Here is a 26106-nt window from a genome sequence, read left to right on the forward strand (position 1 = left end):
CCTTTTCCCATCTCTCTTAGGTTCTGTCAGTGCTGTCCCCCTGTGATCAATGCAGGCCATACCTCAAGAGCTGCACTGCACTCCTTTCAGAAGGGCAGCACATAGCTGTGGTCCTGGATCCATCAGCAAGCCTTACCACCCGCCATATCCCATGGGCCGGGCTGGTCTCTGCCCACATTTTGCACCTGGGTGTTCCCATGCACTTGTGCTGAGTCACCATGTCAAAGAGCAATGAATCAATCCCAAATGCGAGGGGTCAGAGCAGGGGGGAAGTCTGGTGGGTGATACAGAATCACAGAATGGCTTGCGTTGGAAGGGACTTCAAGGATCACGAAGCTCCAACCCCCCACCACACGCAGGGCCACCAACCTCCACATCTCACAGCAGCCCAGGCTGCCCAGGGCCCCATCCAACCCGGCCTTCAACACCTCCAGGGATGGACGGGGCATCCACAGCCTCTCTGGGCAGCTGTTCCAGCACCTCACCACTCTCACAGCAAACAACTTCCCCCTGACATCCAACTGAAATCTGCCCTCCCTCAACTTCAAACCATTTCCCCTTGTCCTGCTGTTATCACAGGGGGAACGGTTTTAAACTAAAAGAGGGGAGATTTGGGTTAGATGTGAGAGGAAATCCTTCATGCAGAGGGCGGTGAGTCCCCGGCGCTGCTCACAGCTGTGGGTGCCCCATCCCTGGAGGCGCCCGGGCTGCGGGCAGCCGAGCCGTGTCGCACCCAGCGTACATCAGGGCTGGCAGCGATGTCCGTTCCAAGCCGCGCATTGTGCGATCGCTGAGCCGCACCTTTTGGCGGCCCGGCCGCCGGCAGGCTGAGCGCACAGACGTACATCACGCTCCGTCCCCCGCCGCCAGCGCTCCCCGCGGGGCCGGGCCGGGCCGTGCTACGCCGTAGCGGGCGGGGATGCTGCCGGCGCCCCCGCCCGCCCCGCTCCACCGCGGCAGCCGCGCCAGACGCAGCGCGGCTCGGAGCCCGCACGGAGCCTCCCGCAGCCGCCCCGCGCCATGGCCCGGAACCGCAGGGAGAGGAGCAGCTGGGGTGAGCGGCGGGCCGAGCGGGGGGCAACGCGAGGAGGAGGAGCGGGGAGGGGGGCGGGGGGGGGGGGGCACGGCCGCGGCCCGCCGCTGCGCCGAACAATGCCGCGGGGCGGGGGGCGCGCCCGGCTCCTCCCGGGGCTCGGCTCGGCCGCCGGGGCGGGGCGGGGCGGGTGGTGCAGCACGGCGGGTCCGGGGCAGGGGAGGCGGCCGGTGGTCGGGCCTTGTGCGTGTGTCTGTGTGTCTGTCGGTCAGACGTCTGTCTGTCAGCCTGCGGCCGTGCGTTGGATGCCGGGCACGGGGTTCCGCTGCCGTGGCGCCGTCCCGAGCGGCCGCCGCCCTCAGCCGGGGCCCGGCCTGCGTGGCTGTCCGCCTGCCGGCATCCCCGCTGTCCCTTCGGAGCCCCGCAGCCCCGCACGCAGCCTTCTGAAGGCTTCTCGGTGCGCCGCAGCCCTGCGAAGAGGGGCCGCTTCCACACCGCTCCGCCCGAGCCCTGGGAGCTTTTAGCATTGCCAGCGAGGAGGAGGAGGAGGAGGAGGAGGAGGAGGAGGAGGAGGAAGTCTCCCAGCCGCCTTCCTGCAGGCCTTCCCGTCTCCCAGCCGCCTTCCTGCGGGCAGGAGGGGAAAGCTGCGTCCCCTTGCAGCCCCGGGGTCCCACAGGTGGGCTGTGCCCCACGCACACAGCCTGGCCTTCACCTGCCCTGCATACTGCCTTCCTCACCCGCTAGAAATTCAGCTTAGCATAGCTACTGTTCAAGGCTGCAGGAGGCGTGATGTGTCATTGCTCGTGTTCCCATCCCTGGAGTAAGGCATCAGAGCTCACGGCACCCCGTCTGCAGGTGAGCGGAGCTCTGATGTTTAGATACACAAATTAGGTTCTAATTTGGATAGATGAGTGGAGTATTTCCCATGGTAATGATTAACGGCTCGGGGACATGTTTGCAGAAGCACACAGATAACGGAGGCTGTGATTGAAGCCAGCGGAGCATGCGGTGTTCTTTTTTGCAGGAGGAAATAAGCAGTGTGTGCCTGATGAGGGCTGTGTGTAACCGTGACTGTGCAGGAAGGAGCTCAGACCTCGGGTAAACGGGGCTGACAGCTCGCAGTCAACGCTGTGACATTTTCAGCTGTGTCTCACACGAGTGTCTGTCCCGTTTCTATGATGGTTGAGCATTGCACGCACGTACGTGCGCTTGCACTTTCCCTTTGCATCTTGATAGCGTGAGAAAAAAATGCACATGATGTCAAAACAGATTTAAACGGAGAAAAAAAAGCCATCCCAGGAGGTATAGGCTTGGTCTAGCAAAGCAATTAGGCACGTGCCTGGTGTGAGTATATTGCTAAGCTGTGCTGGAATGAAACATGGTCTGTGGCTGGTTTGCTTCTGGGTCAGCTCTGCAAGAATCTGGAACCTCACATGGATTGATCACCTTCCATCCATCCACAGACCAAACACAGGGTATTCCTAGAGTGATTTCCCAGCACCATGCCAGGCTGCTTGACATTGCAATTAGTCCGAGAGCCAAATGCTGTATTTTTTAGTACCAAACAGCTTCCTTTAGTAGATGCCTGCATGTATACGACAGCAGCTCGTCTCCTGAAAGATGGGTTTTGTCTGCTGCCTGCATGGTGACATCAGTCTGTGAGGTGACTTCCAGTGCTGTGTCTCTCAGCCTGTCTGCTGAAGGAGCTCCTGGAGTGAGTCTGGAGGAGGGCCACTAAGATGATCAGAGGGCTGGAGCACCTCTCCTATGAGGAAAGGTTAAGGAACTGGGCTTGTTGAGCTTGGAGAAGAGAAGGCTGTGGGGAGACCTCATTGTGGCCTTCAGTGCTTGAAGGGAGCGGATAAACAGGAGGGGAACGGCTGTTTGTGAGGGTGGATGGTGACAGGACAAGGGGGAATGGTTTTAAAGTGAGACAGGGGAGGTTTAGGTTGGATATGAGGAGGAAGTTTTTCAGCCAGAGGGTGGTGAGGCACTGGAACAGGTTGCCCAAGGAGGCTGTGGATGCCCCATCCCTGCAGGCATTCAAGGCCAGGCTGGATGTGGCTCTGGGCAGCCTGGGCTGCTGGTTGGCGACCTGCACACAGCAGGGGGTTGGAACTGGATGAGCACTGTGGGCCTTTGCAACCCAGGCCATTCTAGGATTCTAAGCAGGAGTTTCAATCTGCAGCCATCCAGGCAGTAAGTTGAGTCAGTAAAAACACGACACTATTTTGGAATGGATCAAACTTTGTCCCAGTTCCTAGTTGTTAGGCAGACCTGAAAGCTGCTCAATGCAATCCTCCACCTTTGTTTCGTAAAAACAATTTGCTTTTTTAAAGATCCCAGAGTGAATGAAGGTGAGCAATTGCACAGCACCCAGAAGGAATTGCTTCCAGTCAGCTATCAAGGCCGTGTTACTGCTGCATGCATACCTCCCTGCCTGGTTGTGCAGGGACACGTTGTGCATCCAGCACAGGGCTTAGCCCTGGGCAGGAGGTCAGCATAAGGCTGTGCATCATTGCAGGCTCTCTTACAAACCTGCTAAGTGGGGCGGAGAGCTTACAGCTGCTGCTAGTTGTGGCATGGATGGCTGTGTATGGAGAAATCATGGGATCACAGAAAGGAATCGTAGAATGGCTTGGGTGGGATTCAATCAGAGATCACTTAGCTCCAACCTCCCTGCCTGAGAAATCACACTGAGTTTTCAGCAGAGACAGGGATCCTGCTTTTTCCCGGTCTGAATCCCAGTGGGTGCAGTGTTACAAAGGTCTGCAGTGTGTGGCAGTGATGTTTTCTTCTGAGATTCCTTGTGCTTTTCACCTGCAGCACTTGGCTCCCTCTGTGGTGGCAAAGCCATTTGAGATCTCTGCTCTCAGTCACTCATTTGAACAGCTCGGATGAGTACAAAATATGTGAAATCTCACTGCCCATCATGGCACGTGTTGTAATCCAAATGAGCAGCTCGTCAAGAGTTCAGTTTCAAAACCATAAAGAGGATTACAGAGGTTCATGGTCAGGCTTTTCAAACTGGACTTGAGGTAATGAGGGCTGTTTGAGGGGCCTGGCTGTCAGGAGGGGCTGAACAGCAGCTTCTGGAGGAAAGATTCTCTTCCAAAACAGACCAGACTGAGTCCATGAATGCCACACTTTGTGCATGCACAGAAATGGGTTCAACTGAAAAAAAAAAAAAAAAAAAGGTGATTTTTGTGTACATATTACATATATATTTAAGTAATGTTGCTAACAGCCTTTTTGTTTGTCGTTTTGCTTGTGACTCTGGATGCCACGAGCCTCCTGAAGAACAAAAGCTGAGGCTTTTCAGGCAGGTGGGCCTTTACACAAGTGCTGCTAGAGAGGAGAAGTTTCACAACAAAATTGCTGGCCTGTAAATGAGAAGGAAAGATGAGGTGTTGGGGCTTGTGAGCGAGCTGAGCCAACAGGGCAAACTAGAGACCCAAATCCCTAAACAGTGTTTGGTCTTTGTGTGCCCGGGGTTTTGAGAGGTAGCATTGCACAAAGAATTTGAACAGCAGGGTGTGAATCAGTCAAAAATGAGCAGGAGCAAGTCCAACCTTGCCCCTCCTGGGGGAGGAATAAGGATGTGCTGAGCCTTGAACACATGTGCAAGAAACACGTAGATGTGACACGCAGGAGCACGGTTAGCAGGCACGGCGGTGATGGGAGATGGTTAGCCTTGATGATCCTGGAGTTCTTTTCCAACCTTAATGACTCTATGGTTGTGTATTCATAGGCACCAGGAGTTGTGTTAACCCCCCTGCACCGCTGACTGCAGCCACCTCCAGCTGTGTTGTGAGGCAGAGGCATATTGTCAGGCTCTCCAAGTGGATCACCTCCAAAGCCACCTTGGACTGGGGACACTCCAGCTCATTGTGCCTTGGAGAAGTGTTCTTGTTTGCCACCAGGGAAAGGAGGAATTAAGCTTCCCAGGTGGAGTGGAGGCTCATGAACCTCTGTCAAGCCAGCAAAATGTATTTTAAGCGCTCTGTGCGTATAAACATCTTCCCAGTTTTGGAGAAGTATTTGTGCAATGTCCATTTCAGGCACTGTGTCTCACCTGTATGTGACTGGACTGAAATGTGGTTAACAGTCCTAGAATTTCTATCTGAGAAACAGATGATGGCCTTTGGGTAATAGAGCCTTAGAGATACACTTTTGACAAACAGATGGGATTCAAGTTCCTTCTGAACATCACCCACTTAGCTTTGAAATTGGCCGGTCCTGGCATGGGCATAAGCACAGAACTGTCTCACGTAGCCTCACATTTCCTGGGAAACTTCTAGAAGGGAATCTCTGTGATATGCCTTCTTCCCAAAGAAGTTGGTGTGCCTGTGTCTCTGAAGCTTGCCAGCCCTGGGAGTTCTGCACTGATGGTTGTTCTGTTGTTTCAGAGCTAGCTAAGGCACAATAGTTCCGTGAGAGTGGAAGGAGATGTTGTTTTCACTTTGTGTTTTGGCATTTGAGATACATCTGTCTCAACAATTAGTTTGGTGGCTAGTCATCATTCCAGCTCTTCACAGAATCACAGAATCATAGGGGTTGGAAGGAACATCTGGAGATCCCCCCGTTCAACCCGCTGCTAAAGCAGGTTCCTTACAGGAGATTGCACAGAAAGCATCCAGGGGGGTTTGAATATCTCCAGAGAAGGAGACACCACCACCTCTCTGGGCAGCCTGTTCCCATGCTATGTCACCTTACAAAGTAAAGAAGTTTTTCCTTGTGTCCATATGGAACTTCTTGTGTTCCAGTTGGTGCCCACTGCCCCTTGTTCTGTCACTGGGCACCACTGAAAAGAGCCTGGCCCTATTCTCATCACATCCACCCTTAGATATTTATATGCATTGATAAAATCCCCTCTCAGCCTTCTCTTGTCTGGGTGAACAACCCTAGGGCTCTCAGTCTTTCCTCATAAGGGAGATGCTTCAGGCCCTGATTATCTCTGTGTCCTTCTGTTGGGCTTTTTCCAGCAGTCCTGTCTGCCTGGAAGTGGGGAGCCCAGCACTGGGTGCAGAGTTCCAGATGTGCAGAACAGTCGGGAAGAAGAACCTCCCTTGACCTGCTGCCACTCTCTGTGCAGTGCATCCCAGCATACCATTGGCCTTCTTGGCCACCACGACGCATTGCTGGCTCATGGTCAACCGTTGGTCAACCATTGGTCAACCTGCTGGTCAACTGCTGATCATCCAGGACACCCAGATCCTTCTCTGCAGAGCTCCTTCCTGGCAGCTCAGCCCCAGCCTGTGCTGATGGATGTGGTTATTTCTCCCTAAGTGCATGACCCTATACTTGCCTTTGTTGAATTTCATCCGGTTCCTCCCTGTCCAACTCTCACGGAATGGCAGCAAAGCCTTTTGGTGTGTCAGCTGCTCCTCCTGGCTTCATTTCATCAGCTGAAGGTGTACTCCATCCCTTCATCCAGATTAAGATGTCAAAAGAGACCAGCCCCAGTACTGACCCCTGGGGAACACTGCTAACTCGTGTTTCTGCTAGCAGCCTTCCACTTGGGAGTGTTATCAGAGTAGTCACACACCTCCCTGATCTGTCTGCCATTGGAAGAAGGAGCTGAGCTGGCCATGCTGCTCTGATGCCAGCTGGATGCCTCAGGGCTGGTGGGAAGAAGATGCAGGGCCAGATCTTTGCATAATGCTGGTGGATGGATGGAAGAGGGCTCTGCCCAGCCTGGCAGCCCTGCTTTTCCCTCCTGAAGATGCTGGCTCCCTGGAGCAGCTCTGTCTAGACAGACACCTGGCAGCTAGGGAATTTGCTAACTCACAGCTGCCCTTAGTGCTTTGGGATGCAGCTGTGCCCCTCTGCACTTGGGAAGGAGAGCTCTCCAGCTGAGCCTCTGTGCAGGACTGATACAGGTTGCAACACTCCCTCCACCTTAGCTCTCCAGAGTATGCTTTGTTTCAGTGCTTTATTTCTTGTTTTTTTTCATTAGCGTGCTAAGATGCTGAGCTCTGAGCAAGCCTCTCTCGCAGAGGAGAGGATCTGTGATCCCCACTCAGAATGGCTGCTGTCTTTTCCAGCCTTTTCTGATGCTTAGCTGGTGGTTGCATGGTGCAGTTGGCTCAGCACGAGTGGAGCCAGCAGGACTCGTGGCGTGGGAGCTGGAAGGGGTAAGTGCCAGGGATGCCGTGGCCTGGAGATAGATGGCTTTCTCTGCCCAAGCTGTTTGCACAGGGCAGATAAGCTTTCTGGCAGCCAGAGCCCTCTGGAGAACGCACCGAGGGATCCAGGCTGAGCGTGGTCTGTTCTGTGTTTGGCTCTTGGAATGGGTAGCAGCACTGTGATACGTTTGTAATGCAAACAGCTGGGGCAAAAACAGCCTCAGAAAGGATCCACACAGCTATCGCTGCTGACTGAATGAATCCCCAGAGGGCTGCTGATAAGCAACCAAATCCCATCAATACAGACATGGTTCATTCCAGAGAAAGAACCAGTTAGAAATCATAGGGTCACAGAACCCGAGCTGGAAGGGACCCATAAGGATCACTGAGCCCAACTCGTGGCTCCAGACGGGATCACTCAAAAATGAAAGTTAAAAAAGTTAAACCATTAGACTTCTGTTTTCTCTCCTTGGTCATTCCTGTTGTTCCATGCAGCCAAGGCTTTTGGAGCAGCAGCTCCATGGTAAAATCAGTGTGCTGTAGCAGTGGCCCAGGCTGCAGCCCTTCTGCTCCCTCAGTGCTCCAGCAGGTGAGGCTCCTGGGCTCCCCTGAGCAGGGCTGGAAATGCTCCATCTCAGGTTGTGCTCTGCAGCCCGTGTTTGCACAGGCCGTGCCCTGGGTCGTGGGTTAGTCTGTGAAATGAAATGTATTTGTTGTGCAAACTCACTGAAGGAAAAAGCTGATTTTCTTAGTTGGTCTCAGGCCTCGGTGTGTGACTTGTTGGTCCGTAACTCAGAGCAGAAGGAAGAGCGTGAAGTTGTCACCAAAGTGTGCTGTGTGATCAGTGATGTAATTTATCCAACTTACTCTTCTGCAGGGGCTCAGTTACATTAGACATCAGCTGTCTGCCCTCACACTTGGAACGTGCTGTATTTATTAAACTTGATTTAATTTTAACCATAAATAATTCCTGCAGTGATTGAAGAAAGCTCATTTTTCCCGTGGACTCGGGGGCCTGCAGGAGCAGGGCCATTTCCTCACTGCTGTCTGACAGCACAACAGGAACCAACGCCAATTCCCATCTCCTTCATCTTCCCACTTTAAATCACCGTATGGAAAAGAGACGTGGATTCCACCCTGCTTCGGAGGCGTGGAAATGAGCTGTTATGAAATGGGGAAAAGGAACTGTATCCTGGCAGTGACTGAATGAGCAGCTTGAGAATTGATGTAATCGCACGGCGCCGAGAGAGGAGGAGTCGAGTCAGAAAATGAGTGAAAGCAGGAGTGTGTTTGGGAGAGCTGAGGCCTCCTTCCCTCCCCTTTTGGCCAGATGATGTTTTGCCATTGCCAGGTACACCTTCCTTCAAAGCAGATAACTAATTTATGCTGGAAAGAGCAATTAAAATAATTGATTTCCAGTAATGCGCATCCAGCTTATAAAAACATCTCTGGCAGATAATGCAATAACCAGGACACGGGACTTTCATCACATGGAAATAAATAGGAAGGATCGAGGTTTGTTCGCAGGCAGCTACATGAAAGCAGAAGAGATAATGGGGCTGAAATTAGCTCAGGGACCTGCTTAACGTAATGCCTTTCCTCCTGATATCTCCAAGGAACTGGAAGAGCAGCACATCCCACTCATCGTGCTCTGTGTGATGAGCAAACAGCCTGGCTGCCCACTGTGCTCTGGCTGATGGAAGAAGGATGTCCTCCAGCAGAGCGTGGCCACTCAGACTGCTGCCTGCGTGCAGAGAACCTCCCCAAATCCATCGACACCCGGTGAATTAAAAGCAAAGCATTGCCAGTGAAGGGACAGCACGACCTCCTGTTAGTGCTGGTGATGGAGCAGGGACAACTGCCCACCGTTCTGCTGCAGGTTGGGTCACCCTCAAGGAGCTGCTGCAGTTCTCGGCTGCTCCTGATACTGTCAAACTGATCCAATTCTCATGTGAGACAGTAAGAATTCGTTAGTGGAATTTTCCACTGAGGTGAGAAGATCTCTGCTCTTCCTGGAGGCCTCATCCAGGCACCAGCAGCAGGGAGCTGGGTACCAAGCATCCCTCATGCTGGCAGGGCAGGATGGTCTTTAAACAGGAGTCGGGGTGGTTGGATGCACAGCAAGGCTGGGTCTGAGCTGGGATATCCTTTGTGCCCACCTGCAGTGTCCCACTGTGGGATGACTGTCCCTCTGTCTGTGTGCTCTGTGGAGGGGACCCAGGGGTGGCACAGCTCTGTCACCTGCACACCGGGTGGCCTTGCAATGGCTACAGCCAGCAATGTTTAGATTTAATTCCATTTACAAATGTTTTCCTGCCTCCATTATGAGTCACATCCCACAAGGACCTCTCTGCTGTCCTTTCTGTGCAGCTGTAGAAAGGAAAAAAAAAAAAAACAGGGACTCGCTTAGCTCAGCACTGGGAAACAGCAGGAGTGAGGAATTTCCAGTTGTAGGCTTTCTATGGCACTCACAGCATGGCAGTCCCTAAAAAGGCCACCAGGTTTGGCACCTGTCTGCATCTGTGTGCTGGGGAGGACCTAATGCTGGAGGATTATTGAGTGCATGCAGCAAGCAGGCAGACAGCATTGTGGGGTTTTTGGATGGCTCAGTGATGTGTGCCTGCTCTGGGCTTTGGGAATGGGAAGGGCTTTTCTTGGAGGCTGTAGAGCAGTGATGCTGCCCAGGGGCTGATGCTGGAAGGGCATTCAGTGCTGCTGCAGCCTGCTGCAAAATTTTGCTTTTCAGCGCATTTGGGACTTTTGCTTTGCTAAGGGAACTCCAAGCATCGGGAAGAAAAGATCTTTGTCTTTCAACAGGGAGCAGAGAAAGCTTGCAGTATATGTCCCAGAACCACCAGAAATCCCCTAGCAACAAGGCTTAATGATCCTGATATTTCACAGTGGGATCATAGGAAATCAGAAACTCGTACAAAAGCGCCGTTGTTGCTGGAGCCATCTTTATCAGAGGCCCAGAATAAGCAAACCCCATTCCTTGTGGTATTTATAGTTTGCTTTTTAGCATGTCTGTGCATCGTCCCTGTGCTTTGCAACAGCTGGGACAGGCTGAAAGCAGGGCCGTGGGGTCAGGGCTGAGCTGTGTGCTGGAAGCCTGCAGGCTGAGGCAGTGAGGAGGGATGCTTTGGGGAAATGTGAGGGACTTTCCACTGCATGCTCCCTCCCCACTGGTGAACAGGTTTTACAAGGCCTCAGGTGAGCTGGGCAGCATGGTGCATTGCCTTTGCTGTTCCTCTCCTGTGCTGGGCAGCTGGGAGAGTCCAATGAAAGGATGCTGGCAGGAGCTGGCCTGCTGAACCCCAGGGCTGTGGTTCCTGCTGTCACCATGGCAGTGAATGGGCGCTGTGTGTCCGAGTGTCTGTGTGTCCTGTCTGAAGGCTCTCAGCAAGCTGACAAGTGGGAAGATTGCAGAATTAACACTCAGAGCCTTAGTGCAGACTGCAGGTTGGACAGGACTCTGGGCTGTGCTGTTGCCACAGAAACTGCAGTGACGTACAATCACAGAATTACAGGTTGGAAGGAACCTGAAAGCCTCCCCAGCCCCACACCTGCCATGGGCTGGGTGCCCCCCAGCTCAGGCTGCCCACGGCCCATCCACAGCCTCAGGCATCTTCCAGGGATGGGGCACCACAGCTCTGGGCAGTGCCAGGGCCTCACTGCCCTCTGAGTAAAGAATTTTCCCCTGGCATCTAACCTACATCTCCCTTCTGTGTGTTATCAACACAATTCTCACCCTAAATCTAGAACACAGCACGGTATAAGCTGCTAAGGGAGATGTTGTGGCCTCAGCTGAGGCTAATGGAGACATTAGGACAATCTTTGTGCATGTAAGAAGGTGTTTCTGAAGGGAAGAGAATAATCTGTTCTCCATGTCAACTCTTGTAGGAGCATTTTGTCCAGGAGGTTCCAGCAGGGACGGGCAGGCATGCTGACAGATTGCCCCAAAGCAGCTGGCAGCTTTGTCGTGATGTCTGGGGAGTGCTGCAAAGACATCTGCTCTAAGTCATGCTGTTCTGGGGTGGATATTTTGGCCAGCTGATCTGTTACAGCCCTGCCCAGTAATGCTTTCCATCATTCTGTGCTTCCAGAAGGAGCCAAACAGTTCTTGTGTCACTTGTTTCCACAGGTAGTTTTGCAGACAAGGCTTACGAGTGGAGCTCAGAGGAGGAGGAGTCCGTGAGGAAGGCAGGACCGGTGCAAGTCCTCATAGTCAAGGATGATCATTCTTTTGAACTGGATGAAGCTGCACTCAACCGTATCCTCCTCTCAGAAGCTGTCAGAGACAAAGAGGTTGTGGCTGTGTCAGTTGCTGGAGCTTTTAGGAAAGGAAAGTCCTTCCTGATGGACTTCATGCTGCGGTACATGTACAACAAGGTATGGCTGCAGCTGCACATGGCTCTTCCCACTGCTGCTCAGTGCTCCTGTGTGCACAGGGCCGATCAGGGAAGGACTCTGGTTTGGTGATCTAGAGATGCTCCAGCCTCTCTTTAGCGTGGAGCCTCACAAACTAAAATAGAGATGCTTCCACAACGCCATGTAGTAGTGGGTCTCCAGTGGGATGCTACCTTCCTTGACTCTGGAGCAGAAATGTTCACGTTTGCTATGTTGTAGGAAATCTTTCTTGTGAGGGCTGCTCGTCTCCAGTGCTGGGGTAGAGGCAGCACAGAAGAGAGGTGTAAAAACACAGCGAAATTCAGCATTTCATCTCTTCTCACCTGCAGGAAGCAGTGGACTGGGTTGGAGATTACAACGAGCCTCTGACTGGTTTCTCCTGGAGGGGAGGATCTGAGCGGGAGACGACTGGCATCCAGATATGGAGTGAGGTTTTCCTGGTGGACAAGCCTGATGGTAAAAAGGTATTTGCTTCTGTGCTGTGCTCTCTATCTACGTGTTACTCATCAGTTCATCTTGCTGCTCCAGCCTCTGCCTTGTTGGAGGTGGCTGAAATGGTTGTGCAGGTTTTTGATACATATCCCTGATTTAGCATAAGTGGGTTTAATGCACTGAGTGACATGATGTCTGAGTGTTTCCACGTGTCCCTGGTATCATCCCCACCTGTCCCTCTAACTCTGGGCACCTCAGAGATCATTTCTCTGCTGTTCCCAGGGATCTGGAATTTGAGGCCCTTGCAAACTATTCCCCGTTCCTAAAGCAGTAGCTGTGACATGGAATGCCTTCATTCAGGGAGGTCATGTATAGTGAGAACTGGGAAATCCTGCAGGTTCAGCTTTTAGGCAGGAATATTTGTATCTGTCAGCTCTGCAGTGAAGTTGAGATATGCTGCTGTATTTGGCTTCCATGATGTGAAGCTAGTGCAGGCGCAGGAAAAGACCCATCTGCACTGACAGCAAATGTCAGAAGAACAAAGCAGTTCCCTCCTCTGTGTTGTGCAGCATTCATTTCTTGCTGTCAAGAGTGACTGGAGATGCTCTTTTCCTTCATCTTCCACCAATTGTAAGTCTGAGGCTGGAGCACTGACATTCTCCACACACAGCTGACGTTCAACCACCTGTCCTGTTGGCATTTGAGAATGATTTTGCTTGGGTGCAGATGCTGAACGGGTGCATCCAGGCTGACCTGGAGCTTTCTGCCTTTCAGGTTGCGGTGCTGCTGATGGACACACAGGGGACCTTTGACAGTCAGTCCACCCTGCGGGATTCAGCCACCGTGTTTGCCCTGAGCACAATGATCAGCTCAATACAGGTAAGAAGGGAGACATCTCCAGGAAACAGTTGCTAAAAGGTGGTGGCTGAAAATCAGCAGCTTGGCACACCAGCTTTATGCAGCTGGGGGTGAAACAAAGACCAGCGTGTTGGCTGCACTGTGTGCAGGGTTCAGTTGTGAGTGCACCTTTGCAGGGAACAGCCTCATCTCATCTCACCCCTAGAGCAAAGCCAGCAGCAGATGCACTCCTTTACTCCCAGCTGACAGAGAGGAAAGGATGTTGGTCTGGTGAAGTTCATGTGCCTTTGTCTCAGTGCTGCTAGAGAAACCTCTGGGCTATGGGTATTCTCACAGCAGGTGGTTACTGTGTAGTAGTAAGGCTTCCCTTCCCTTCCTCTGATCTTTGCTTCTGGAGGAACAGCATTAACAGGATGGAAGCTGTGTCTTGAGACAGAGCTCAGCATACCATATACATGGAGGAAACATTATTTACTCCTAAGAGGCTTCCTGGATGGGACATGACAGCCCTTGCTGCTCCCATGCTGGAGTGTTTTGCTGTGCTGGGAGGAGCAGTGCCTGTCTGTCTGTCTGTCCAGCAGTATGGCTATGCTTGGAGCACCAGGGGCCAGCTGGGCCTTTGTCTACGTTCCCATGGTCATGTCGTAAGCTTTAATCACACTGATCCAAGGGACAATGCTCTGAAGTTTCTGTGTTTACTTATAGGTGTATAACTTGTCACAGAATGTGCAGGAAGATGATCTGCAGCACCTGCAGGTAAGACCCCTTGTCTCTGCTGCTGTTTGTCATTGGGGTCCCTGGATTATGATCTGCACCTGCAAGGTGTTTTGTTCTGAAAAGGCATGTTGGCCTCTGGAGCTACAAAAGGATCTCAGAATTTCCCAGCTCTCATTTTGGTTCATGGGCATGGAGGAACAGTCGCTTGTGTTGAAATGCGTCTTGCTTCATAGCATGACTGCTTGGGGCAGGACAGTCAGTGGGACACTCACCAGGAGCAGAGTCAGGCCCTGTAGGACTCTGGGGGTGGCAGGGATCTGTTATTTGCTCCTAGAATCATAGAATGGCTTGTGTTGGAAGGGACCTGAAGGCCCATCCTGCCCCAGCCCCCACTGTGGGCAGGGACATCTCCAACCAGAGCAGGCTGCCCAGGGCCCCATCCAGCCTGGCCTCGGACTTTTTGGTTGAGAAACCCAGAGAAATTGGTTTATAAGCCTGGATATTGACATCTGGTTGTGATGACCCAGAAGGGCAGTTACAACTCTGAGTGCTGGAGACAAGCAGCTCTGGGGTGTTTTTTTTTCTATGGCACACATATCCTGCCTGCCTCTGCCTACAGTTTTCTTTTTTGTTCAGTTGGCTGCTTGACTGGCTAGTTAGGATTTTTTTTTTCAGTAGCTTAAGGAAAAGGAAAGTCCAGCTGGAAAAATCAGAAGAGTTCTGCACTGTTTCAGTCAGTAAACATTTTTTAACAATAATACTGTATTTACGTTGAACTTATCCAGTGCAAATCCTATCTTTCAATTGGCATTTGAAGCCATTATTGTTTAACACGTTGACCCACTTTTAGGCATCTGTGAAATACATTATTGGTGCCTCTGCTAAGAATTTGCAGTCCAGTGAGACCAGAGAGCCCTCAAATGTTGCTGGTAGGCTGATCTTACGTCTCTGCACAGCAGGGGTTTGCAGGGAAAGTACTTATTTCTGAATTCATTTCCACCCCTTCCTGGAGCATTTAAAGAGAGCACAGCTCCAGCAGTCCCCTCTCACACGTGAAGTTTGAAAGCAGCAGCAAGCAGTGGATTGGAGCCATTTTTTCATAGATTTGGCAGCCAAAAACTTTAGCCTGAGGTTTTTCACGTAAGGGCTTTGCGTGGTGGTTGCCCATTACAGCTCCCTCTGCCTGTAAAACACGAACCAAACGTTGCCCTGCCCCGGCAAGCTGACAGTCCTCCTTCCCTTGCATCTCTCCGCAGCTGTTCACCGAGTACGGACGGTTGGCCATGGAGGAAACCTTCCTGAAGCCCTTCCAGGTGAGTAGAGGCTGCTGACCACCAGCATCCCCCAAACCGATGGCTTTGCCACGAGGTGTCACTACAGCTTGCAGGACGGATGAGCAGAGAGGCGTGGAGACTGGCTGAGCTGAGGCAAAGGAAAGGCTTTGTGTTTCCTTACCCCCAAGGAGCTTTCTGAATACATCCAATCTCTTTCTTTCTTTCTGCTCTCAACCTTGGCTGCTGGCGGCTCCCCAGCCCTGCAGCGATCCCCTCACCCAGCAGGTCTGGATGCAGCTGGAGGCTGTTAGCTGAGCGAGGCTTTGTTCCCAGGGACAAAAGGCTTCGGTGCAATGTGATGAGTGCTGTGAGGCATCAGCTGTGTCCTGGCAGGGCACCATACAAGCGATGCTCTGCCTTGAGAGCTGTGCATGCAGCGATGCGATGTCCCCAGCTGAAGGAGGGAGAGCCATCCCTACAGCTCAGCCCTGTCTCATGAGGTGCTCAGCTTTAGTGGCAGAGCTGTGGAATGAACACCCAGACAGGTTTGTAACATTGCAGCCTTGGCTGTCAGAGCCTTGAGCCTGCTGCCTGGGAATCCCTGCATTTGGCAGAACAAAGAGCATTAGCTCAGAACGAAGAGATCAGCTCAGAGTGGCAAATATAAGTGGGATTTTAACTTCGAATAAGTGACATCTGTTTCCCAGCCTGTGCATAGGTGGCATTCAAGAGAGGAGAGCATTAGGCAAACACCAGCTTGCTCTGGACAGCAGAGCTGTGAGCAGCTCAGCATGGCAGGAGGATGATGGGCTGTAAGGGCCCCTTCAGGAGGAAGGTGAATGTGAGTGAAAAGAGAAAAGTGGAAGGAAGGAAGGTAGGAGTCCATGGGATGGTTTTAGCAGCTGCTGTTGAGAAAGGTGGCTCAGCAGGTTGCTAAACCTGCAGTCCTGCAACAGAACAAGCTGTGGTTTGTATGGCTTTGGTAATGGCTGTACTGAACCCTGTGCACCTGGAAGGCATCAAAGAGATTTGGGAGGTTTTGGAGATCATTGAGCCACTATATATATATCTAGCCACAAATACTCACTTTCCTGACCCAGGTGCCCCCAGTGCCTTAGTCTGTTTTCTAGCTTACACCTACAATAGGAGAGCTGGTTGCTGGATGCAGGATTTGTGAGCTTTCCAAAGCAGTTGTAGAAATGCAAGCAGGAATTGGGAATGGGTTACAGCTGTCTTGCTTTGCCTTCCAATTAAAAGAGAATTGTCAGTCTCCCCATCATCCTGGAAGGCAGGAGGGGATTATAAGGTGGCTGTGGTTGGGAAGGGGGAATGAAATAAAAAGGTTAAAAAAAATATAATGAATAGACAAATAGAGATTTTTGGGGAGCTTTGAGTACATATTGGATATAGCGTGGGTAGATGATTGGTAAATGGTGTTAAAGCTACCAGTAAAAATGTATGGCTTGTTGTTGTAAGAACCAGGAGAAAATTGTAATAAAGTACAGAAAAAGCCAGACATTAAATAAATATTTCTGTTCTTTATTTAAAAGCTAGTGGGATAATCTTGCCAAATATTACAGTGAAAGTGAAATACTCCATCAGTAAGAAGGAGGCTGTAAGGAGACACTGTTAAATGTGCTTAAGTCATTAGGACTGGCTGACAGCCTGTGGCTTTGCCTAATGATGTAAGTGATGTCAAGTCACGCAGGTCTGTGGGCAGTAAGTCTGGTCACACATCCCAGTATCCATTTTACAGGGCCACAAGCTTGGTTGATAAAGGTAACTGTGTGGTATTCTGCCTTCTGTGTGCCTTATCTCCATAAAGTGCTGATGGAAATAGAGCCAACAATGCAGCCAGTCAGCATTGTCTGTTTTAATCCGTGTAAATGGATTAAAAACCCATTAACTGATAGATGGCTGAGGATGCTGAACTAATTGTAACAGGGACACATCATCCTTCAGAAGCCTTTCCCTGGGGCTCCCCCCAGGGTCTCTCTGCTTCATTGCAATCTTCAGCAGCAATCTCCATGCAAGCATGGAAGGGCTGTGGATGTGGCTGTGGATGTGGTGAGATTCGGTGGAGGAACTGATGGTGGTGGGGCCATGTGAGCAGCACACAGTGCCTCTCCCCATCTCAGCACTGCCTGCTGCAGAGCACATTTGAGGATGGCCATCTATTGCCATTTCCTTCCCAGGAGGAGGCAGCCTGCAGCTGAGGCTGGACAAATTCGGTGTGGTGATGGGGAGCAACTGAGGAGCTCAGCCAGAGATGTGGGGGCTTGGAACCAAGGCAGCTTTCTTTGCAGAAGATGGTCTGCAGCTTGAGTTCCTTGGGTGAGGTTCTGAGCCTGGAAATCAAACTTTGTGAATGTCTTTTGTCCTTGTGATACGTGAGCCTGGAAAGGAGGATTTTGCAGAAAGCTGCTACAGGAGGATGCTGCCAAACAGGGAGCGTGGTGATAGGGAGTTGAGCTGGTGCTGCTGGAAAAGCAGCAGCACTTGGGGGTGGAAAATGAGCTTTTCCCTTCTGCCCCCCCACTCTGCAGTGTGCTGAAGCACAGCGCTGCGTGCTGACCGGCGCCTTCGCTTGGCACAGGGCTGAAGGTGGGTGTTGGGCACGGTGAGCACAGCAGGTCTGCTGCAATTCTGCTTGAGGAGAAAGGAAATAACTCCCAATTCAGACAGTATGAGGAGTGCATAATGTGTTTGTGGAAAAGTCCTAAACATGGCCCTGTCTCCTAAGCGTCCTGCAGTCTCCAAAAGAACAGCATGTCCTGAAAGGCAGAGCTGCGGGCGTTTGCTGTGGCTTGCAGTGCCTTTAGGCATGGCCAACTCACTGCTCTTTTTTCTTTTTTTTTTTTCCCTGATGTTTTCTGGAAGAAAAATAAGAAGGGGAAACATTTTCCCTCCCTCTCCCAAATCTTTGTTTTAAACAAAGACAAGTTTTAGGGAAATTCCGATGAAATGCATTCCCTTCATTGCTTATTCCAAGGGAGAGGAGAAGCTCTGTCTCCTCTGCCCCTCCACTCAGGGTGCCCCACAACCTTCCACGGGATGCAGATGAGACACCAGAGATGTGATCTCTTCCAAAACCCAGCAAAGATGCAGAGTTGACTGTGCTGGTATTTATTTATTCGTTGAATAGAAACGTCGGATGTCTCAATAAAGATGACCAAAGCCAACGATTTCTTACTCCTCCTCGTTATCCTACATGTGCTTCTCGTTAAAAGTCTGTCTGGAGAGCTGCCCAGTGAAAATGGCTGGAAAACGAGCCTGTGAAATTCCCATAGGATGGAGCTCAGTGCGGCTGGAGCTCGTTGCCTTTTGTCCTGGTTAGCAAAAATCCCTTCTTGTTTTTTGCAGTCGAAACGACGGGTGCTGTTTTTCAAACGAGGGACTCAAACTGTCATCCAGCAAATCCTCTCCTGATAACGTGTGGCTGAGCAGTGCTGGTGCTGCGTGGCACTGACTGCTTCTGTTTCTCTTTCCTAGTCCCTGATATTCCTGGTGCGTGACTGGAGTTTCCCCTATGAATTTTCCTACGGATCCGACGGCGGCGCGAGGTTTTTGGAGAAGCGTCTGAAGGTTTGTCCTTTCTCCTCTGGATTTCAGGAATGATTTCCATGTAGGCTTCCACTATGAGGCAGGGCTTTGCTCAGCTGTGAGCTGGTGATGATGGTTAAGGTCACACCTGGACTTACCCATGCCTTAAAATCACAGCAGAAATGTGTTAGAGAATCATAGACCACAGAATGGCTTGGGTTGGAAGCGACCTCAAAGATCATCAGCCAGGTGATCTGGATTCTAGTTGATCTTTGAGGTCCCTTCCAACCCAAGCCATTCTGTGATCAGTTCCAGCCCATGAGCCGTGGGCAGGGTTGCCAGTCACTACATCAGCAGATCAGGCTGCTCAGGGCCCCATCAAACTGCCTTTGGGCACCTCCAGGGATGGGGTGTGCCAGCACTGCCCAGAGGAGTTGTGATTCTATGATTCTGTGTTATAGGAAGCTGAATTCTCCATGCTGCATTCAGTGCAGGGCTACCCTTCTGCTGGAGGGATAAGGAAAAATGCCTTAGTAATAGGCTCTTGTACAGTGAAAGCAATGGGCAAGGGCTCTGTGGGGATTAATCAGGAAATGCATGGGTGATTTGGTAGTGGAGAGGCATGGTCAAAGGGAAGACAAGAATGGCCCTGGTGGGAAATCCCAAATGCTTTAGCATTCGGGTCATTCACACATGTGCACATTTTCCAATTGATAATAACATGCCCCAGGGCACGTGGTCAGAGATGTGGGTTGCTGGAAGAGCTCTGTCCTTGTGCTCATGCATTGCACTGCTAAGGGATGCCCTCCTGGTGCGGGACACCTCGTGCTCCTGCTGGCACTTTTGTCCCAGTCTCTCTGCATGCAAAGGAAATCTGACCACACTGTTCTCCCACAGGTCTCAGGGAATCAGCACGAAGAACTGCAGAATGTGAGAAAGCACATCCATTCCTGCTTCACCAAAATCTCCTGCTTCCTTTTACCTCACCCCGGCCTGAAGGTAGCCACCAACCCCAATTTCAACGGAAAGCTGAAAGGTACGAAGCAAAGGTCCATTGTCAGATTGATACCATAGGCTGTCCCATGATACCTTTACAAGTATTTTCCATGAAAGAGCTTCTGCAGTGCATTCCAGCATGTGCAGCTGGGCAGAGCAAGGCAGACTGGTTGTTGCACAGCAGGTTGTGCTGGCAGCCTTGTCACACGTGCTCTCAAATGTTATTTCACTTTGAAAAGCTTTCCAGGGAACATTTAACCCTCCTGACTTATCTGATCAGTGGTTTCCCTTCAGAACAGACTTAGTTAATCAGGTGAAATAAAAGGGAAGGGTAAAAAAAAAAAAAAGGAATTCATCCCTCTGGCAAACCATGCTAAGGAGCAGCAGGGCAGGTGAGGCAGCAGGGTTGGGAGGCTCTGCTGGAAGCTGAACCGGGGTTTGTTAATTTCTCCTTTAATTTCAGGTGCTGAGCAGTATTTAATAAGTGCATACAGAGCTGGCTTAGGATTGTCAGCATCTTCTTGACAGCATTCTCTTGTTCTTTCAGAGCTGTACTCAGCTTTTCTCTTGGCAAGGAGGTGCTGCTCTCCGGCAGTTGGTGCACATGAGCCATCAGCAAAAGTCACATTTGTGTTCTGGCAACTACTTTTGAGACAGTGAAGCTGGCTGGTGTTTACATGCACAGCTGCACGCTCTGTTTGTGGGTTGACTTCACTGGGATCATTGCTGAGCTCACCTCACTGTTCTGCAGTGTCTGTGCCCGTATCCAGGCTCGGGTTCCCCCTTGTTGTGTGATGGCAGTGCACGCCGTGGCTGAGGGGTGGCACTGATGATGTTGGGCTTATTTCCAGAAATAGACGACGAGTTCATCAAGAACTTGAAGATTTTAATTCCCTGGCTTCTTAGTCCCGAGAGCCTGGATGTTAAGGAGATCAATGGAAACCACATCACCTGCCGAGGCCTTGTGGAGTATTTTAAGGTATTCGCTCTTTCCAGAGAAATTAGGTTTATCTGTTTGCAGCACGTTAGCACTTCTTCTGTAATGAAAGGGGAAAGTGTCAGTGTGCTTGGCCATGCATTGAGCACAAGGAGTGGGCAGGGCTCTTCCTTGCCATGGAGGACTGGAAGGAGGGAGGGAGGCTGAGGGCCATATTCCCATTGCCTTTGGAAAATGCTGCACTGTGTTGTCATGGCTACTGGGACATTTTAATGCAAGACATCAGTGAGTAATTGTCACCACCTACTCTCTGGGGCTACCTGACTCTGGCTCCTTCTCCTTCAGTGAAGGACAGAGGTAGGTGCAAATCCTATGGGGTAGATGTTGGAGTGAGTGATGGGAGTGTGAGTCTTGAGAGACCCCCCTGCAGCACCCAAAGAATGGATGGTGAGCCGTGTGCTGCCTGGCAAAGCATCCCCTGCTGAAGCCATCCCATGCCAGGGACCTCCCCCTCTTTGGGCTTTTCCCATCCTGTTGTTGCTGTGCTGTAACGGGATCTGTGCTGCACCTGATGTGATTTCATGTTTTGCAGGCATACATAAAGATCTACCAGGGAGAAGAGCTGCCGCACCCGAAGTCGATGCTGCAGGTAGGTGGGCTGTGTGAGGAGACCATTCCTGCACTGTGATGGCTGTTGATTTCCCTTTTTAGCTGTCAGAGGAGTCACACTCATGCAGCACTTGGAGTCTTCCATGCTTTTGTTTTAAGTGCCTTAGTTTGACAAGCCAAGCAGCATCCAGCAGTCACTTCAAAGCCCAAAGTGTTGGAGCTGTGCTGTGGGGAAGCAGCAGAGGCAGCAGGGCTCGCGCAGGGTGGGCTGCTGAGCTGCAGTTTCCCTGCAGGTGAGCAGTGTTGTCCTCTGGCTGTGCTGTGACCACACACTGAAGGATGTGCCCCACGTGGATGCTGCAGTGCTGGGTCAGGGCTCAGCAGGAGGCTGCAGCTGTGGCTGTTTACATATCCTGAGCCTTTTATCTGCTTTCTTGCCTTTCCCACAGCTGAAGCCAGAAGTTCCGTTGCTCTGACTTGGAGGGGAGGAATCCTCTCCTGACTCAGGCTTTTGCCTGAGGGGACTGAGCAGGGAAATACAGAAGGATCTTGTTTGGTGTTGGTCAGAGTGCAGTTGGAGAAGGGAGCTGGGTAATGCTGTGTGTGTACCAGGGAACCACAGGTCCTCCAGGCCAAGAGCATGTGGATCGTGTGCCCCCAGGTTCCTTGCTGTCGTTACACTTCTGTGATTACAGGAGTTGGACTCAATGATCTTTTTGGATCCCTTTCCAGATTGGGATATTCTGTGATCCTTAATCTTACAATCCTGCAGCTGAACTTTGCACCCTTTTGCCATTCTTGCAGGCCACAGCAGAAGCCAACAATTTAGCAGCAGTTGCCACTGCCAAAGACACCTACAGCAGGAGAATGGAAGAGGTAGGTGTGCTGAGCAGGCTTCCTAGCAAGGTGCCCGGTGCCCCATAGCTGTCAGCATTCAAAGGGCATTTGGGAATTCCCTCATTGATGTGCTTTAACTTTTACTTGGCCCTGAAGTGCTCAGGCAGTGGGACTGGATGGTCTTTGTGGGTCCCTTCCAACAGAATATCCTGTCTTGTCCTATCCTAATCCTAGCCTATCCTGTAACCTGTGCCGTGGCCGGTGCTAGTTAGAGGATAAAGTCATTATATATCATTAAATTAAAGTAATTACATATCATTATAAGTGGCTTTTCACCTCTGCCCTGCCCTACCAGCCCATAGCAGCTCGGGCATGAGATGACTGTGGTGTTTTAAGGTGAAGCTCAGACCTCAGCTTGTTTCCTGACACTTCCAGCTCTGTTCTACAATACTGGAGGTTGCTGTGCATTGCTGTGGGAGGGGTGCAGAGCTGCATGGCCAAATTACTGTGTACTGCCCTGGGTCTGTGTTTGTGCTTGTGCCTTAAAACCCGAAGTGCTGATCTTCTGTAGCAGGAGAACAATGCTGGTTATTTGAAGGTGGACCTTTGAGTCCCCAGGTTCAAGTCCTGAGCAATAGCAGCTTGAAGACACAGTTCCAAGAGGAGGGCAGGGTCTTGTGATAGGATGAGAGCCCGGGGAGGCTCAGGCTGGGTATTAGGAACAATTTATTAGGCTAAGAGGAGGAGAGAGGGGCTGGTTCCTGAGACACCAGTGAGCAGTCAGTGTGGACATACGTGTGGTTCGTGCCGAAGGGGAGCGCACCGAGCTGCCGTTCTGGTGGTTTGCATGGAGCTGAAGGTGCTGAGTGACAGGGCTGTGCTTTCCAATGCAGGTCTGTGGTGGGGACAAGCCCTTCCTTGCACCCAGTGACCTGCAGGCCAAACACGTGGAGCTGAAGGACGAAGCCGTGAGGCTGTTCCGTGGGGTGAAGAAGATGGGAGGGGAGGAGTTCAGCCGCCGCTACCTCCAGCAGCTGGAGAACGAGATCGATGAGCTCTACATCCAGTACATCAAGCACAACGACAGCAAGAACATCTTCCATGCTGCCCGCACCCCCGCCACGCTCTTCGTCGTCATCTTCATCACTTACGTGATCGCCGGGGTGACCGGCTTCATTGGCTTGGACATCATAGCCAGTCTGTGCAACATGATCATGGGCTTGACACTTATCACACTGTGTACCTGGGCGTACATCAGATACTCTGGGGAGTACAGAGAACTGGGTGCAGTAATAGACCAAGTGGCGGCGGCGTTGTGGGACCAGGTAGGATGAAGAGCTTTTCATTTAAAAACCCACCGACCAAACCCAAGTCCCAACCCCAAGTTCTTAAGCATTGTTTCGTAGGGGTTTTTCCTCCTCTTCGAATGGCTCTTGGGTTTGCGTGTGGGGTTGTTGGGTGCAGTGGGACAGTGCACTTCAGTCTGTGCCTTAGGCCTTCCAGATGGGGAAAGCAGGGTCAGAGGAGTGTTTTCAGGTTGGGTTGTGGAGGTGATTATAAAGGGAGAAAAGTCTTAGGTCTGGGTGGCTCTGAGGGTGGAAGAGCACAGTGAGCTGAAGCTGGCAAAAGCCCTAGGCTTAAGTCTGATCCCCACAAACTGTTTTGTTCTGCCTTTTTCTGCTTGTTTTCCCCATCCCAAAATGCTGCTTTATGGACACTAGATGCTGGCACAGGGCAGCATGGAGTGTGATCCTGCTGGGGAGGTGCTCAGGACCACAGGAGTCTGTGTGCTTCGAGTGTCAAGGAGGAAGCAAGCCCTGCTCCTCCCTCCTGGCACAGGGCAGGGATTTGGCCGTTCCCAGCTGCAGGATGTTAAGGCTGGGGCTCTGTCCTGGTTGCTTCAGGCTTCATCTCTCTTTGTCTTTGCTTTGTGCAAACAGGTGCAAAGGTCCTGCTTGGGTCCTGCTGTCAGACATCCCTAAAACCTTAACAAAGGTTGCAGTGACAAAACACTGCGCTTGGCAGCACTGCCCCTTGGTTCCTTTTTATCCAGGAGTGAGGAGTTTTAGCTTCAGTGTGACCACCTCCGCTTGCTCCAGGTGTGGCTAGAGCTAACCACACGCTTCATTTTTCACACTGAGCTGTTTATTGCTCAGCTTCTTCACCCCTGAACCAGGCAGCGATGTCACTCAGCAGGGCTGCCTTTAAAAACAAGGCAAGCAGGGGCAGCCCATTGTCCACTGCATCCCAGGTGGGTCCATTCTGATATCATGGTGGTGCTACTGGTGCCTTTCAAGGGATGCTGGGTGTCAAAGCCCAACCCTGTGTAAGAACCTGGGATGAGTTCAGCACCATAGTGAGAACGGGATGGGACCAGCAGAAAGTGAGAGGCATGGATTGCCTGCAAGCTGCCCTGCTTGCAGGGGGAATTAAGGAAGAGGTTAAAGTGCTTGCAGCTGTTCCCTGGCACCCAGCTGCCCCAGGCACATCTCAGCACAACTTCCCAATGAGGGGGGAGAGCACTCCCAAGAAGGAGCTTTGCAAAGTGGCAGTGCCTCTGGGGCTTTTGGTGCCCTGGGGGGAAGAGCAGTGCTGGGAGCCCTCAGGGCTCTGTATGTGTGCTGTCCCTGTGGGTGCAGGAGGGCTGGCTGGGGCCCTGGGGGGGTCCTGCAAGCATGCTGCTGTGGGGGCACTGAATGGAGACATGACTTTTGCTCCCTTGGATGTGTGTGATACACAGAGATGCTTCTTTTTTTTTTTCTTCCCCTTTTCTTTCCCCAATGCCTCTCGCAGGGAAGCACAAATGAGGTAAGTGCCTCTCGGGTCCTCCTCTCCCCCCAGTGCTCTCCTATGGGTGCCTCGAGTGCTGGGGAGCCCCTGGGAGGCGAAGCACATGGAGCTGCTGGGTGCAAGGATGGGGGCTGATGGCAGCATGTAGCACCTCCAGTGCCAGGGGAAGGGCACTGCTGGAGGCCAAGTGGGGGAGAGAGTTCGGGGGCTTTTGTGTGTGTGTTATAAGGGGGGGGCTTGAGTCTTTCTCCTATTAATTGTGTTTGGGGATGCTATTGGGTCAGCTCCACAGCACAGCCCTGCTGCACAGCTTCTCTGTGTCAGTGCTGGTGCATTTTGCTGCCTCTGAGTGAGGTGGGAACTTCTAAGTGAGATGTGGAGCAGCTCTCACAGGTGCTGAACCCCTTCTGTCTCATGGAGACCAGTGCAGGGCTGTCTGGGGCCCTCTCTGTGCCTCAAGCACCTCTGGAAGCTGTGACTTCTAGGGCTGTGGGCTTTGCTCTATCTTTGTGCAATGGTGAAAGCTTAGTGAGCTCCTGAACTCGGTCTTTCCCCTTTTGGATGTCACAGCAGGGCTGGAAGGCAGGTGGGTTTTGAGGGCCCTTCCACCCAACCATTCTGCAGCTGCACAATCAGGAGTGGGTGCACAAACCAGAGGGCGATCTGAGCCTCTGCTGTGTTTCTTGCAGGCTTTGTACAAGCTGTACAGCGCAGCAGCGACCCACAGACATTTGTACCACCACGCCTTCCCCGCACAGAAAGCGGAGCCTGCCGAGAGCCCGGACAGGAAGAAGATGTGACACAGCTGTGAGCCACGCGGCCCCGTCGGTGCATGAACGCGACATGGCCGCCATCGGTTCAGCCCTTCATTGCTCCCCCATCACGAGCTGCCATGCAGGACCAAACACGGGGCTCAGCGCCCAGCTTGGCTCTGCAGCACCGGCTGGGAAGGTTGGGGCATGTCTTGTGTTCTGTTCTGTGTACATAGCGGTGCTGCTGCCCACACAAAGTGCTTTTGGTTTGCAATATCCAGCGTACTTCCCAGCTCCTTTACAAAGCCTTATTTCTCCCTTTTTAATTAATCATTAAGGGAATTATAATTTGCGTGGCACTGCAACTAAAGACCTTCCAAATCTTAGCGTTATTCCAAACCATCTTATGTCCAGATACTTGAACAGGCTGTAACACGTAACCACGTTTTTTTTTCTTCAATTACAGCAACGTAATTAAAAATGTATTAACTTGCTCTGTCAGCAGCTGTGAGGACACTTATGCTATGGTATGTTAATGATATTGTAAGGAAAGCGTACTTTTCCATTCGTAACTGATGCACACGGTCTCACTTTGTATGAGTATTGGAGAAAGTCTCACTGTATTTCTGTATATATATCCGTTATAGTGCATAGGAATGTGTTCAGCAGTTCTATTCTTTTATTGTTAAAACTATTAAAGTTTGCTTTTTGTTCCTAAGGAGTCGGCTCTGGAGGCTGTGCACTGCTCAGGTATGAACCTTCAGTGGCAGAAATGAGCTGATCACCCCCTGGC

The 26106-nt window shown here is 51.6% G+C and overlaps 1 protein-coding gene across 3 annotated transcripts; it reads left to right on the forward strand.

Moving 5' to 3' along the window:
- The first annotated feature begins 897 nt into the window (after positions 1-897).
- ATL1 (atlastin GTPase 1) lies at positions 898-26031 on the forward strand. Of its 3 annotated transcripts, none has more exons than XM_090141928.1 (14): positions 898-1054; positions 11303-11550; positions 11898-12032; positions 12775-12879; positions 13564-13614; positions 14832-14888; positions 18342-18434; positions 19290-19428; positions 20240-20367; positions 20918-20974; positions 21739-21810; positions 22665-23096; positions 24565-24579; positions 25251-26031. In XM_090141928.1, the coding sequence occupies exons 1-14, from the start codon at positions 1021-1023 to the stop codon at positions 25359-25361; spliced, it is 1677 nt and encodes a 558-aa protein (XP_089998054.1). In that variant the 5' UTR covers positions 898-1020; the 3' UTR covers positions 25362-26031. The 3 variants fall into 3 exon arrangements, with proteins under 3 accessions (XP_089998054.1, XP_031458142.2, XP_089998055.1); XM_090141929.1 differs by lacking the exon at positions 898-1054 and adding an exon at positions 1568-1888; XM_031602282.2 differs by lacking the exon at positions 24565-24579.
- Positions 26032-26106: the final 75 nt, after the last annotated feature.

Source organism: Phasianus colchicus, chromosome 5, assembly GCF_987193195.1.
Source record: "Phasianus colchicus chromosome 5, bPhaCol1.hap1.1, whole genome shotgun sequence".
NCBI lineage: Eukaryota > Metazoa > Chordata > Aves > Galliformes > Phasianidae > Phasianus > Phasianus colchicus.